At 34.9% G+C, this 16,232-nt stretch overlaps 1 protein-coding gene across 2 annotated transcripts in view; it reads left to right on the forward strand.

Annotated features, from left to right (window-relative positions):
* Positions 1-16,232, forward strand: part of MALRD1 (MAM and LDL receptor class A domain containing 1) — a 562,786-nt gene that overhangs the window by 13,811 nt on the left and 532,743 nt on the right. For both annotated transcript variants that reach the window (XM_084782548.1, XM_084782549.1), the window contains exon 2: positions 8,459-8,599. In XM_084782548.1, the coding sequence (XP_084638674.1) occupies positions 8,459-8,599 (141 nt within the window). The remainder of the gene's footprint in view (positions 1-8,458; positions 8,600-16,232) is intronic.

Genomic DNA, 16,232 nt, shown 5'->3' on the forward strand with positions numbered 1-16,232 from the left:
ATTAGTTACATATAAATTACACTAACTGTAGGATGTTTCGGCTAAGGTAGATTAAAAGTGAAAGTGACAAACTGATGTAGATTTAAATTTTTTTCCAGACATCTAAGAATTATAAGTGAGTAGTGCAAATACTTTGTCTTAGTTAAAGTTTTATTGTTTTTAAATGATGGCTTGCTTATACTTCCAGACAAATAAGTCAGGAGCATAGTGAAAGGCAGGCAAGTATGGTGTTAGAGTAGAAGCTGAGAACTTATACCTCAAACACAAACTAGAGGCAGAGAGAGAGAGAGAGAGAGAGAGAGAGAGAGAGAGAGAGAGAGAGAGAGAGAGAGACAGAGAGACAGAGACAGAGACAGAGACAGAGACAGAGACAGAGACAGAGACAGAGACAGAGACAGAGACAGAGACAGACTGGTCCTGTCATGGGCTTTAAAGCCACAAAGCCTACCCCCAGTGAAATACATCATCCAAGATGACTACACTGCCTAATCATTCTCAAACAACTGCACACGTTATAGACCAAGCATTCAAACATATGAGATTTTGGGGGACCATTCTCACCATCACATTCTACTCTCTGGCCCCCGACCACATACTTGTTGACAAAATGAATTTAATCCAATGTCAAAAGTCTCAATTATCTTCCACAGTCTCAAGACTACTCGAAGAGCAAAATTACAAGCACTTAGGAACTAGCTAATCCTGATGTTACCAACAGTAGTAGAATTTAGGAGATTTAGGAGGCTGCATGTACCAAGTGTAGAGGGGACTTCAGAGTCACCTCTGGTTTTCCCAAGGGTTGGCATCCCATAGCCTACCACCCCATTTACAAGTTCTGTAACATGAGGAAAGTGTCTAAGGCCTCTGTGGCTCAAATCCTCCATCTGAGTAATAGAAAGGTCAACTTCTTCAGAATTGTGTGACTGAAGGAGTAGAAAAATACTGTCCAAGACTCCTTAATATACCAATAAGTCTGAGGGGATGTGGTTAAAAAAGAAAGAAAGAAAGAAGGAAAGAAAGAAAGAAAGAAAGAAAGATCCAAATCTCAAATCTCTTCTGAAACTAAAGGCAATCTGTCAATGTTTAACCCCATGTAGAATAAAAATGTAAATTATATACTTCCAACATAGAATAACATAGGACATATATTACCATTTCAAATTGGAGGAAGGGATGCATAGTGAGACTCAAGACTATCTCTTAATTGTAACTCCATGTAAAATGAAAATGAAAATTATATACTTCAGACATACCAATGACCTAGAATATATATTACCCAAATGAGAGAAAAGGAGGCCTAATGTGGAAATACCTATCATGGAAGAAACCCATCAGGGAAAACTCAAAATCTTTCAGCTTCATGTCTGATGGTAAAGGACATAGAAGGACTTAAACAACAATCTCTCTACTCCTGTATCCTTCATGACTCTAAGTCCAGAACTTTGTGGCTGATGCTGTCAATTTCTGCTTATTTGGACTGGAACCTGGCCTTATTATTGAATTAAATTTGTACAGCTCTCCTTTGTACTTCATTTTTGGTGAAGCAAATCCCTTGGGCCTTTTCCTTTCACAAGTTGAAGGATTAGCTTGGTGAGGTCTTTCCCTGAGGAGAGCACACCCTTAATTGCATTAAGCATTAAGCCTTTTCTCAAACTCATTTCCTTGAGTGTAGGACTTGAGCCTAATATTAATTTACCTGCTAATATTTTCTCCAATTATACGTTTTATATTTATTTTTGCTCTGCTTGCTCTTTTTCACTGTAGATCTGCATAAGTGATCACTAATAACTATGTGACACCATCAATACTAGGCTGTTTTGAAATCTCCTGCTGGCCCAAAACTCTTTAGTTTAGCCCTCCAGAGATTTTTGGACAAGGGCAGAAAGCAGGCATACTATGTGTTAAAATCATAAGAATGGTCCTTATCCCAGTTGCTAATACTGCTACCCTCGGAAACCTCTTGAGCTGTGCCTCTGTAGTCCACCTTGCTCTCAACACTACTATATTACAAGCTTTGAGGATCACCTGTTACATCCCACCTATAGTATTCAACTGACTTTATAGACCAAAGCACAAAAGTAATACACACTCCATAAAATAGCATGGTCAATCCTGTCCCAACAATACTGTACTACTGGTACCAAATTCTATCTTAGTTACTATTCTGTTTGAAAAGATACTAACCATATTTGCTGTGGTGGAAAAAAAAACACCATCCAACTTCCAAAAGGAAACATTTAATTGTGGCCTTGCTTACAGTTCCATAAGATGATTCCGTGACCATTAGTTGAGAGCATAGCTACAGGCATGAAAGCGTGGTGCTGGAGTAGAGCTGGGCACTCACATCCTATCTGCAAATTGGAGGCAGACAGGGTGGAGAGCCTGGGCTTGGCGTTGACTTTTCAAACCTGCGTGATCCACCTACTCTGACAAAAACATACCTAATTCATCTCAAAACCTTTCTGGCCAATAGTGTCAAGGATTCAAATATATGTGTCTGTGGGGCCAGTCCTATTTAAACCACGGCACTTCAACTAATAATAAACATATAAATATATATTTAATTTGTGCCATGTGTTGTAGCTAAATAGATATTTCAATATCAACCTTTATTATTTCTATTCTAGTTCATTTCTTTCTCCCAAAACATGTTTTTTCCCCTTGTAAGAGAATTGAATTGGATCTTGCTCAAAAAAAAAAAAAATCAACCTTAAAGTGCACTTAAACTTGGCATGAATTATTTTCTTTCTTGTAAATGTGCCCATCTGTTATTTTGAAAACAATCTTCACAAAATCCTCCTTATGTCAAGTAGCACTCTCAGGGACCTTTCCTTCTGGGCAACTGTTGAAGGAGTAGACGTTGATCCATCAATTTGTAGGCTATAAATCACTCTCTTAAATATATTTTGATAGCTAGAGTTGTTTTATAGTGCTGAAATGTTTTTGCGAACAATGGGCAATAGAAAGATGAAAAACATGATGAATCATATGAAATGTGAATTATTAGCATTTTGTCTGTAGTGTGATTTGTCCCAAACTGGTCATGCTCTGGGCTGCGATAACACTGAAACGCAAACAATTCTCAGTGTATTTGAGCATTGGCAGTCCAATAAAGAACCTTTCTGAGAGAGAAAATAAATCTACTTAGAATTTTAGTTTCTCTTATTTTGTAGAATAATATAATCTGAACAGAAGAAGCCCTACAATAAAAAATTAAAAATTTTGGTGGGGCCAAGCCTTGTGGCAGTTTTTTTAAGCTACAAAAATAATTTAGTGTGCCTAAAGGAAATCTCTCCTTTTAACAGCCTCTCTAATATTTTGAAATAATTATAAAAATCAAAATATTTTCTGTATTAGGCAAGAAACTTGAGTTGTTTTATTTCTCAAAGAGTGCTTCTTAGGATCAGTTACTACTAGGGAGATTGAGCAACTACTGGCTTACTGATTAAATGAGTGAATGAAAACTGAATGTTAACTCAAAATAGATTGACTGAAGCTCTAATGTAAGGCTCTATTTATCAATCTTGGAAGAAAAGAGAGATAAAGCTTCTTTATTGTAACATGAAAAAGGGATGTTCAAAAAGGATACATTGACTTCTGTTAAAATAAAAGACATTTCATCATCAAAAGTACTACCAACAGATTGAGAAGGCAATCCATAGAATGGAAGAAATATTTACAAATCATACATCTGGTGAAAGATTGGTCTCAAGGACATAAAAATAACTACAACTCAACAGAAAAATTATCTGTTTTATTTAGATTTTCAAATTCTTTGATAATACAGACTTTTGAAGTAAGACCTAATGATTCTTTCGATCCACAGTATCTGTAGTTGTGTCTCTCTTTTAATATCTGATTTTATTGATTGGAGTACTCTCCCTCGGCATTTTAGTTAGCTTGGCTAAGGGTTTGTCTATCTTGTTGATTTTCTCAAAGAACCAGCTCTTGGTTTTGTTGCTTCTCTGAATGATTCTCTTTGTTTCTAATTTATTGATTTCAGCTCTGAGTTTGATGGATTTTAGCTGTCTTGGGTGTGTCTGCTTCTTTTTGTTTTGGAACATTCAGGTGTGCTGATAAGTTGCTAGAGTGAGATCCCTCCTGTCTCTTTATGAGAGTGCATAATCCTGTAAGCTTTCCTCTTAGCACTGCTTTCATTATGTCCCATAATTTTTGGTACATTGTGCCTTCATTTTCATTGAATTCTATGAAGTCTTTAATTAATTTTTTTATTGTTCAGTTGTTCAGTTGTTCAGTTTCCATGAGTTTGTAGGCTTTCTGTTGTTTCTGTTGTTGTCTATGGTATGAACAGGTTGATAAGGCAATCCATAGAACAGGAGAAATATTTACAAATCATACATCCAGTAAAGGATTGGGGTCAAGGAATGAAAAGAACAACAGAAAAAAAAAAAAGACCAAACTATCAACTTTATTTAAAATTCAGTGAAGAACTTGAATAGACATTTCTCCACAGGAGATATCCAGGAAACAAATAAAAATGACCTCAAAGTCACTAATGACTAAAGAAGTGCTCTTCTAGTCACATTGAGATAGAGATTTTAGTTCACATTCGTTGAGGTAACTTGTAAAGGCAACTAGTATAATCTTTTAGAAAACAAGAAATATTGGTTATAATATGGAGAAATTGGAACACATACTTTGGTTATTGGGATGTAAATTCTTACAGATACATTGGAAAATAGATATAAATTTCTAAAAAATATAGATGCACAATTGCCAAATGGTTCAAAAAGTGCACTTCTGGGTGCATAGCCAAGAGAATGGGGAATTGACCATGTATTTGTTTTCCCAAGTTCATGGAAATGTTATTCACAATAACTAAAGCTGAATGCTGCTCGGTATCCTTGGACAGATGATTGTTTAAGTATGATGTGTGTGTGTGTGTGTGTGTATGTGTGTGTGTGTGTGTGTGTGTGTGTGTGTGTGTGTGTGTGTGAATATTTAGCCTCTGATAAAAGGAGACTCTGACATTTATAATTTAAAACAATCCTGAAGACACTTTGCTACATGGAGTAAGTTAGTCATAGAACAAATGCTGTAGACTGGGAACTTCTGGCAACGTGGGGTGGTTAGAATTAGAGGGGTGGGTTGTTTGATGAGTCTAATGTTTCAGTGTGATAAAATGAAAAGCATTCTAAAATGTATCACTAAGGGGAAGGATAGCAGGCTGCCAAGAAGAGACTTGATAGCCTCTGATCATACAGAGGGGGAGGAGGTCCCCCTCAGTCACAGACATAGGGGAGGGGAATAGGGTGAAAGCAGGAGGAGGGAGGAATGGGAGGGTACAAGGGATGGGATAACAATTGAGATGTAATATGAACAAATTGATAAAAAAGTAAAATAAAATTTAAAAAGATAGTTTAATAACCAGATAACAATAAATGCCACCTGCTTATATGCTTAAAATGATACATTTTAGGTAATTAATATTTTCCACAATACAAACTCAGTAAAGATTATGATTGTGCTCCAAAACTTTTAGTGAGAGATAAAAGGAGATTTGATGAGTGAGCCTAGGAAAAGTGTGATGTGTGATTTGCTTTTGATGTTTTCTTCCTTATTTCTTTCTTTGCTGGAGTTTTCCTCATTCTTACATTGTGTTCTTTTTTCTGAGGACATTATATTTTAATGGTTTCCACAGATCTATACTTTCCTGAAATCACATGGAGTTCTGGGTTTTGTGACTTTCCCCACTTTTATCACAGTTAAAAACGTATTGCTTCCCATTTGTGCAGAAGCATGACTGAAGCTATCTTTGACAATCTAATATGTTTTAAAGCGTGTAATAAAAGGGTAACTTTACAGGAGATCTTCATGGATGCTTGTTCACAAGATAATTTGGGCTTCCAGGAAACCTTTGAAAACAACATGGAAATATCTCCCTCTTTTACTCATATAGTTCTTGCCTTTGTGGTCAAAAAAGTAAAAGCAAAAAGATGAGATTCATAAGATGAAAAGAACACAAAGGAGTCCTACAAAATACTCATGTATTTCACTGTTCATTATGTTGTCCAAATGTGATTTAATCTATACAATGTATTGGCAGCTGTTTTAGCAGCAGTCTACTTAGTGGCAGATTTTATTATAGCAAATAGTTTCAGATTTAAATGCTAAGTCACATATTGAATTAAAAAACCAAGCAGCCACAATTCTATGAAATTTACAAAAGTGGTTTAAATTGTGCAATTCTATATTCATTGCAAAATGAATACTTATGAAAAATTGGGATGCCTTTGAATAATCCAGTAGCTCATGATTGCTTTTATCAAACAAAATTAGTTGAAAATAAGTGATGATTAGATTCATTTTGTAACAAAAGAACCCCCGTTGAGACCATTCAGAGGTAAGAGATGTCTTATTTAGCCATTTTTCTTTAGTTTTAACATGCTGAGAATCATCATTACCTCCATGTAAAAAAGAGGGAAGAGCTCTGCAAACAGATCATCAAGTCAGTCATTGTAGCGAACATAGTCTTTGGTATTAACCAATGTTTGTCACCTCTGAGGATGTGTGCAGGGCATACACGACTGTTGAAATACAGAGATTAAAAAGTTTTGAATTATGGATCATTGTAAAAACTGTTGGGAACCAAAATATAATTTGAAAATTGGATACAGACTTATGCAAATGCATGTAGAATAGAGTTGATAACCCATAATTTTGTGCTGCTTAATGGCAAGGATATATTGTGAGAAACATACTGGTAGGTGATTTCATAATTCTGTGAATATCCTAGCATAGAGTTGCATATATTAACATGTTATAGTCTACTGTCCATATGTAATGTGGCTAATTTAAACAAGTGACTGCATAATTTAGTTTAGTTTTTGTGCATCCAGATAACCTAAATATTTCAAAGGCCATAGAAAATCATGAATTTTACTTGGCACAATTCATAGATTAATATAATTTTTGCTTTTAGCTATAATGTCAACTGTCTACAAAATAGTGGTTCCATTAGGTTGGTTAGAATTAGTGATTTTTTTCAGTAACTTTAAGGAAAATAGGACAGGAAATTAAACCAATTAGTCCTCAGAGTAGGGCTTTAGGAACTGGAAGGAACAAGTCATGCTCCCAATCTTGACCCATCACTCGATAGCTGTCCTAATTTATTAAAGTTACTTAATATCTAGAAGGCATCATCTCATATTCCCCTTCTTTATAATGAGAGAAATTGCTAGTTTCATGACTCTGCTGAGGATATAAACTGTTGTAGGGGGATTAGAGTAAAACAGATGCTCTCAGCGAGCACTGAAGATTCTTGCTAGTGTAACAGAACCCGCTCTTCAGCGAAATCTTCCAAAATAAGGTAGTTAAGAGTAAAGGTGATAAAACACAGCATTGGTAAGAGACATGCTTTTATATTACCTTCTCATTCTCATAAACGATATCAAGAGAATGCACCATATACATAGCTATGACTACATCATATTTTCATCTGAAAATGACTAAATGAAAATTATGTTATTTGGTACTGAGTGGCCAGGCATTATCTGGAAGCCAGCAAGCATATGTACTTCCACCGTGGCTAGTGCAGCTAGAGAAGGAAGGCACTCAGCAAAGAGCGGTCTCTGGCATGGCGAAGCCCTACAATCCAGCCAAGGGCATTTGAGTTGGTAGTTTAAGGATAAGCATCACTGTAGTGCTTACAGCCTAGCAAGGGACAATTTGCATTGGAAAACTTTAACTTTCAGGCCATGATGTTTCTTGATGGTGCATACTAAAATAAAGAATACTAGTCTACACATTTTTAGAAAAACCAAAGAAAAACCCAAGTTCTCAAATCATTCTGTATCTCCCAAGGTTCTTCAATCAGTTGCATCTGAAGGGGAAGGGAACTCAGAAATGCCATGCTAAAAGCACCAATGTCTACCCCAATGTTGGGAGTCAACCAAGAACCAATGTCTAGTTCCAAAAATACATTCCATAGATAGTTGACTTTTAGGGAGGCTAGTGTGATTGCTCTTTTGAAGCCTGAATTCTGTTGTCACCAGATGGCAGGCAAATCAATACTCAGATTGAGATGTAAATGTCATAGTAACCCTCATGGTTTGTGGTATGCCACGGTTGTAAAATATTGCTGTGTGTATAACGCTATTAAAACCTCACAGTTTGAGCGAGACAGGGTGGGCTGTTGATAGTCTAATCTTACAAGGGAAGGAAAAGCTCCCTGTGGTTGGAAGGCTTTGGTCAAGTCACTCAGTTAATGGGACCTCAAAATCACAGAATACCCCAAGTCCTCTGGCTCTCTGAGACACTCTGTCCCCTTGAGCTCATGAAGTTTTGCGTGTTGGTAGTTTATTAGAATGTCATGTACAAAAAGGTTTGCTTTAGTAGGGTTAGAGCAATGAAACCCAGTCTCTTTCTGTTAGGCTTTCTTAATCTAAATCTGAAGAAAGTAAGGTGTGAAAAGCATTTTTTTTTTATTGTTTGTTAGGCTGGAGTTATGGGAGATGTGACTTTGAGGATGGGTTCTGCGACATGATGCAGGATCAGAGTCTACTACCTGGCTGGACGAGAAGAAATGGAGTGACTGGTCCTTCACCTCCATCCTGGGACCACAATAGCAACGTATCAGGTAAATATTTTGAACCTTATTTCTTTCTTTAGTTACATAACAAATTTTGTGGTCTACCCAACTGTTTTGTCAAGTAATGCATGCTTTTTTCCACTTAAAATGATATCTCCAATTCTATCCATTTTTCTGAATGTAAAATGATTTTCTGTTTTATGGTCAAATTAACTTCCACTGTGTATATATACCACATTTTAAAATAAAGTCACCCATTTTTGGGTTCTTATGCCTATATTATATTTGTCTATTGTTAATAGTGCCTCAGTAAGCTGCTATTTAGGCATCTATAGCTATTTTACTTCTATTTCTTTGAGTATAAATTCATATAGTATATAGCTATGAATATATCACTTACACTTTTAACTGTTTCTGGAACCCTCATTCTGATATCCATTATGACCAGATTCATTTGTGTGCTTGAACATACTATGTTCCTTCTAATCTTTATTTCCCTATTGACTTAACCCTTATTTTCCCCTGTGTAACTGATTAGAGAAGTAGCGTCTTTGTTGACATTTTTATGTGAAATGTATATATCATTTAATCACTTAAAATGTTTATAATGGTGAATGTTGCACATCAAATTTTCATGACTGAATTCCTGGCAGCCCCAACATGTGTATTTAGCTTACAGTTGGGATGGTGAAAACTCTTTGGACCCTTTAGGGAAATTATGAATCTGAATAGGTTAACACAACACAGATTGTGATAGTTGAATGTGGTTAGTTTTGGCTCGACAAATTTCAACTCTGGTAGTATTTGCCTAGTCAGAATTATTAGAAAGCTCGTTGGACTTCTCTCTCACTTTTGAACTATCTATGGGAGTTGGACTTTCATTTAGTTCTTTATTCATTACTTGAAGAACTTTATTCATTCTACATTGTGTGTTTAACTTACATTGAATAATTTATTACCTTACATCAGAATGAGCAAAATTCAACTCCATACGTGCCTTCAACTATTCTGTTTTCACACACTATGAACAAGATTAACACATATTCTTGTGTGATGAAAACCTTCCTTTTTAAAAGAAATAGCTGGTACTTTCCTTAATAAGTATGATAAAATATCCAGTTATGGATCTTACCATGGAAATCATTTAAACCAAGCAAATACTCAAGGTTTATATAAACATAAGTGTTAGACTTGTGGATTGAAATGGTCTTCTTATTTCTTAGCTTGTTTTGTGTCTTTAGCTCTCTGAATTTTAAGAGCAGAAATAATGGTACTAAATTCATAGAATTAATTTAAGAACAGGATGGGTTTGAGAGTTAAGTGACACAGTGTTATTGAAGTTCATCATAGACTGATAATCAAAACCAGCAGATATGCTCATTGCTGAGTGATGTCAGTGCTATTAGAGAGATGCAATTTCAAGTATTTTGACTATGATGTAAAAGTACTTGTGTTTAGAATTATTAGTAATCATTAGTGACAAACTAACTTTATTGGAACAAGGAACCAGTTTCACAAATAGGAACAACTACTACTGCAATATAGTGAGGTTATTATGAGTTTAGACATAGAGATGTTGATACTGACTGATTTTGCTGGTTTATTTATTTAGAAGATTTCTCTTTTGGTAGCTTTCCCTTACTCTTCATTGTACTCAGCGGCTCTTACATGTGTGTGTTTATTTTTCCCAACTTTATTTGCTGGCGTGGTGGCTGCTCTTTCTCCAATAGTATATTATTTACTCTTATACCACCCCACTCTGCATCTTGAGCTAGGTATCCTCAGAAGCAAATATGTATATACATATATGCATGGTTCAACAATTAATGGGGGAAATGCATTGCTCTCTTTTTGTTTTTTAACTCTACTTCTTTTTCTGTTTTTTTCCAGTGTTAATGATTTTTACAGTCTGGTGGATAAGATAAAATGGGGTACTTTATCCAAACATGATGCTTTAAAATATATCACATGAGTAGGTTTAAAATTCTTTGGAGTCAGAGTAGATCACATCTTGACAGTGCCCATCACCTGGCTGAACAGGCTCAGCTTTTTCCATTTTAAAATGTGATGATGATATTACAAAAGACGCAGGGAAAAGAGGCCAGTGATCCCCTGGGTAACTGACTGAAGTCTGATTTTAATAATACTCATGAATCATTTATAAATACAATTAATATTAAGTTTTGAATTGTCCCTAGTAGTAATATTAATTAAGGAACTGTTCTGACTTTAGGTATTAACTACTTGAAAATATTTATTAAAAATAGCCTTAGAATCTTGTCTCCATTTCAAAATCCTTGATTTATAAGATAATGGCATTTTTGATTAACTTGCTCTTGAAATAATTTGCCAGTTCATCAAAATAAAAATTTTCACCATGAAACTGATGACTTGAGGTTTTAGAAAAGGGCTTGAAAAATCTATTAAAGGATTAAAATATCACCCTAGCCAGTATTTGAAATGCAATAACGTTCAGGGTCAGAAATATAAGTGTAGTATGTATCTTTGAAAACATAGTGCATTTGGATAAAGTAGTATCACTCTAGGGAATTCAAATACATCTTTGGAATGGCAATATGACTACAAAATAACTATATACTTGTGAGTCAGCAGATTAGGATGTTTGCTATGAGATTGTGTTTTTTTAGAAATGTCAGAAGCTACACCCATCATTTTTCACCAACATGACTGACCGCCTGTGGGAAATCTATGAGGACACAAACAACAGGCAATCCAAAGTGGACAAGAAAAATCCCAACAAAGAATTACAAGCAGCTAAGCTGGTGGGAGACATGACCTTCCTCAGGGAAGAGCACACCAACTGGCTACTCACTACCACATGATCACCCTGAAAATATACATACATATGACATTATGTAGACCAAAGCAGTTGTATTTAGAGATAAATATGTATATACATATATGCATGGTTCAACAATTAATGGGGGAAATGTCATGATTTAAAAGAGAACAAGGAACAGCATATGGGAAGTTTAGAGGGAGGAAAGGAAAGGGGAAATGATATAATTATGTTATTAATCACAAAAATAAAAAATATTCACAAAGAGTTTTAACTAATTCTAGAATTTGAATTATATATATGCTTTTTGTGTTTTTAATTTAATTTAATTTTTTATTTTTACATATACATTTATAGTATTACACATATATACAATAAACTACGTACAGCAAGAAGGACCCAAAGCAATTAGGAATTATATAAATGTTACATTTATAGTGTTTAGCCTATTTGTATTTGGCAACCTTGGAGAAAACATTTTTCCTATCTTGGTGAGTCTACAACTCTGAATGTAAATCAATATCTATCATATCTCATCTCTATCAACCTACAAACTTCTAGCTAGACCTAAAAGCATCTTAATCCATAAACAACTAAGCTTAATTGTAAAAATAAACTATCTGGTCTTCAACCCCATCAGCAACTTGAGAAGGAATAAAATTAATTATCTGGAATAAAATAATAAGGAATAATAAAATAAAAGGAATAAAATAAACAGGAAGTGCAAGTAAGTAGAAATGAGAAAATGACTTGATATTTTACTAAGAAGCCAAATCTATACAAAGGAGAATTACAGCATCTTCAACAAATGATGCTGGTCTAACTGGATGTGTACATGTAGAAAACTGTAAATCGATCCATATTTATCACCCTGCACAAAACTAAAGTCCAAATGCATTAAAGACCTCATCATAAAACTAGACACACTAAATCTGTCGGAAGAAAAAATAGGGAAGAGCCATCAATTCATTGGCCCAGGAGACAACTTCCTAAGCAGAACACAAACAGCTCAGTCTCTGAGAGCAACAATTAATAAATGGGACCTCATGAAACTGAAAAGCTGTAAGGCAAAGGACCCTGTCAACAGAACAGTGTGACAGCCTGCAGACTGGGAAAAGATCTTCACCAACCCTTCATCTGACAAAAGGCTAATATCCAAAATATACAAAGAACTCAAGAAATTAAACACAAACAAACCAAATAACCCAATTGAAAATGAGTTATAGAACTAAACAGAGAATTCTCAACAGAGAGACATCAAATGGCCAAGAAACACTTATAGGTACTTTTACAAGGCAGAATATACAATCGAGGAGATGGCTCTGCAGTTAAGAGTGCTTGTTGCTTCTCCAGAGGGCCTGAACTCCATTCCTTATGTGCACATCCGGCAGCTCACAATCACCTATTATTCTGGCTCCAAGGGATCTGATACCCTATTCTGGTTTCCACATGCAACACACACAGGCACATACTTAGACAAACACATATACACATAAATTTTTAAAAAGGAATCTTTAAAAAATGCATAATTTACTACAAATATAAAATGTAAAGGCTATCAAAATAAAAACAGTCATTTTTAAGTTCCAATATTTTTATTCATGTCATAGATTATGGATTATTTGAGAATGCTTTTATATGATGATATTAGATATCTTGTCACTATGTTCAATTCTTACATGGGCTAAATCCAGATATTTTGAAAAATGTACAATATTAAGCACTATTATATTATTAAATTTTTGTAGTCGGCACATCCACTATATCTCTATCTGTATATCTATCTATATCTATCTATACATATGCACATATATGATAACTCCAACAGTTTTGTTTGTTTTAAATAATATTAAAGTGATTCTTAATTATATTTTCTATATAAAATATTCCTTTCCCCTTTTAAGAACCTGTCTCTAACATTTCTTTTAAGATGAGAAGTTTTCTTTAGTACGGAATGGGAGGTACTTCTGCTGATGGCAATTTTTTATTTTGACTCAATTATAAAAATATATTATTAATGGATTTGTATTTTTCATACTCTTTAAGAATATTTTAGTGGCTTAAAATGTTCTACACTTCTGCTTTTGTGTTGAAGTTCACATATTTAAATAACTTCTTTGTTACATATTGCATGTCTTTTGATTTTACAAAGGATATTCTAAACTTTTAACCTTCTTCTGCTAATTAGGCTCCTTTAATATGAAACATATCTTTTGGCAGTTTTGGAGAGTGTTCATTTACTGTTTATTCAGATATGATTCATGCCCCATACATTCTCCCCTTTCCTCTTTGTGCTTCAGTCATAAACACAGTGAGTACATATATAATGTTTTTGATGACATTATTTTCTTCTCATCCCTAAGTTAGATGCTTTTCATAAATCTAATTTCAGTTTTGTGGTAATGTTTTTATTGTTATCTTCAATGTATTGCTAAAACCACACAATATTTTTTAAATCAAACATGTTTGAATTCTAAAATTGGTCCCACATTCTCTTTAACTTTCTTTGCTTAACTATAATAATAGTTTTGTTACCTTCTGCTGACAGTATTTTCTATATTACTGTATATTCCTGAATTGTTAAATAACTATAGATTACTTCCTTGGGCATTAGAGATAGTAATAGTAAAGAGACTCTGGATGTAGTATTCTCATAATTTCCAGAAGATTGTTGTGATTTTTAAAAAGCTGATGAGTAACTTATACAAATGGAAATTTCCATATTGTCCTGCTTTTTTAAGTTTAAATTGAGCAGCAATTTAAATAAAAATTTAGTTTTTTTCCCTAGTCACTGGAACTGTTCCCTATACAAGGCAAATGTCATTTTATCCATGTGGATGGCCAAGATTTATTTTTTATTAGCCTCGTTTTATTATTTGACAATTCCATACATGCATACAGTAATATCTGGTCATATCTAACCCATTTCACCTCCTAAGCCTCATGGATCACCAACACATTCTCATCTTATTTCATGTCTTTGTTTTGTTTGTGATAATCTACTAAGTTCAATTTATATATCTCATATATGTTTAATGTAAGAACATCTTCCCCCGAGAGCACTATCAACTGCCAATATCTCTTCCATTAGGAGTTGGTCGTGGACAGCTCCTCCTCTTTTATGCTGGAATTTCGGTTAGCTTAATTAATCTTGGGTAAATCTTGTTCTAGTAACCCCAGATCTATGTGATCATGAGTTCAGTAACCATGTCATCTACTTAAGACAGCATTTCATAGCACTCTTTCCCAACCTTCAGCTCTTTTCATCTTTTTCCACCTCTCTTGTGATGTTCCTGGATCCTTGTTAGGGGGGTAGACTTATTGATAATGATGTTATATTTGATGTACTTGCAATTTCTTATAAGTGTTTTTGCCAGCTACTAGTTTCTGCATTGGTGGCTGTCTAATGACAAAGAATCTTCTCTGACTAAGGTTGAAAGCACTCTAGGGATTTAAAAGTCAATTTGACAACATGACCATTTAGCAAAATAACAATAGCATATTCTGCCATCGACGTTATGACCTTGCAACCATGAATGTTAAAAAGAATTACTGGTTCTTTGTGAATTTCACATCAGGTTCCCCAATCCCAGTCATCTCCCCTTCCCCTTGTACCTTTTTTCTACCCTTTCAGCTTCTCCCCAACAGAGGAAGAGTAAAAACTCTGATTGTAAACATTGTAATGTGTCACAGTATGTCACATGTATTCTACTATCTATCTATCTCTCCCATTATATTTTAATTGGATTATGAGATGGTAGACTTTGTGTGGGTTTTTCATGCATGCTTCCTTTGGGTTACCCCTCCTTCGACCATGTGATCCCCATGATAATTCCATGATCTTCACTGCTTAAGCCTTTCTACCCCTATATTCCACACTTGCTATCTTCCTTCCTTAAGGCAGCCTTCCCCTAAATATTCCTTCCTACTTGTCTGACTTCCTCCTGTTTTTCATAGATCATAACACATCTTTATTCTTGATCCCTTTGTAGAATTCTGTTTTAGTGTACACATTGCTTTGCCCCGTCTTAGCTTTCAGCCAGCAGCCTCTCTATTTAAGTTTTAGGCATACAAATGACATTAAATTGCATCGAATCCTTATGATAGTGTCTGGAGAAGTTTCATTTGTTCTCGGTGTTTGCTATCCTTAAAAATAATTACACCTCTGTTGTTGATGTTCAGATGTACCTTAATGATTGAGCTTTCAGATTTTCTTTTTCTTTTCCTATACTCGTTTTATTATCCTCTCACACTACACCCCGACTGCAGTTTCCCTCCCACATTCTTTTCTTTCCCCTGTACTATAGTTCCCTTCCCCCAAGATCCACTCCTCCTCCTCCTCCTCCTTTTCCTTCAGAAGAGAGCAGGTCTCCGAGGGAAATCAATTGAAAATGGCACAACAAGATGCAATAACACTAGGCAACAAACATTACCCTATAATGATCTCTGTTTATCTCTGGGTTTTTAATTTTTGTGAATCCCAGCACCTCTCAGTCTTCCTCATGCTGCTCCATCCCGCCCCCAGGAATAAAATTAAACATCCATACTTTAGGACTAGGCAGTTTGCATGATATAGATAGTGGGTTGGATTATTTTACCATGAAGAATTTGTGGAAGAATGGGGAGGAATCCCCCGTGATCACATATAAATCATGCTTTTGCAGCTTTATAGTGTGAATAGCTGTTTATATTGAAATCAGGAAAAAGAATGATGATTTATTAGTTTCCATATCATTTCAAAATCTCTTTATTGAGCATCTCTATTATGTTAATACTGCTCTAGAGCCAAACAGTACAGTGGAAAATAACATAGCTCTTCTCCCCAGTGAACTTTCAATCTACTGACATAAAAGAAACCTTATATTTGTGCTTATAAACAAG

This window comes from Acomys minous, assembly GCF_964271855.1.
Source record: "Acomys minous genome assembly, chromosome: 5".
NCBI lineage: Eukaryota > Metazoa > Chordata > Mammalia > Rodentia > Muridae > Acomys > Acomys minous.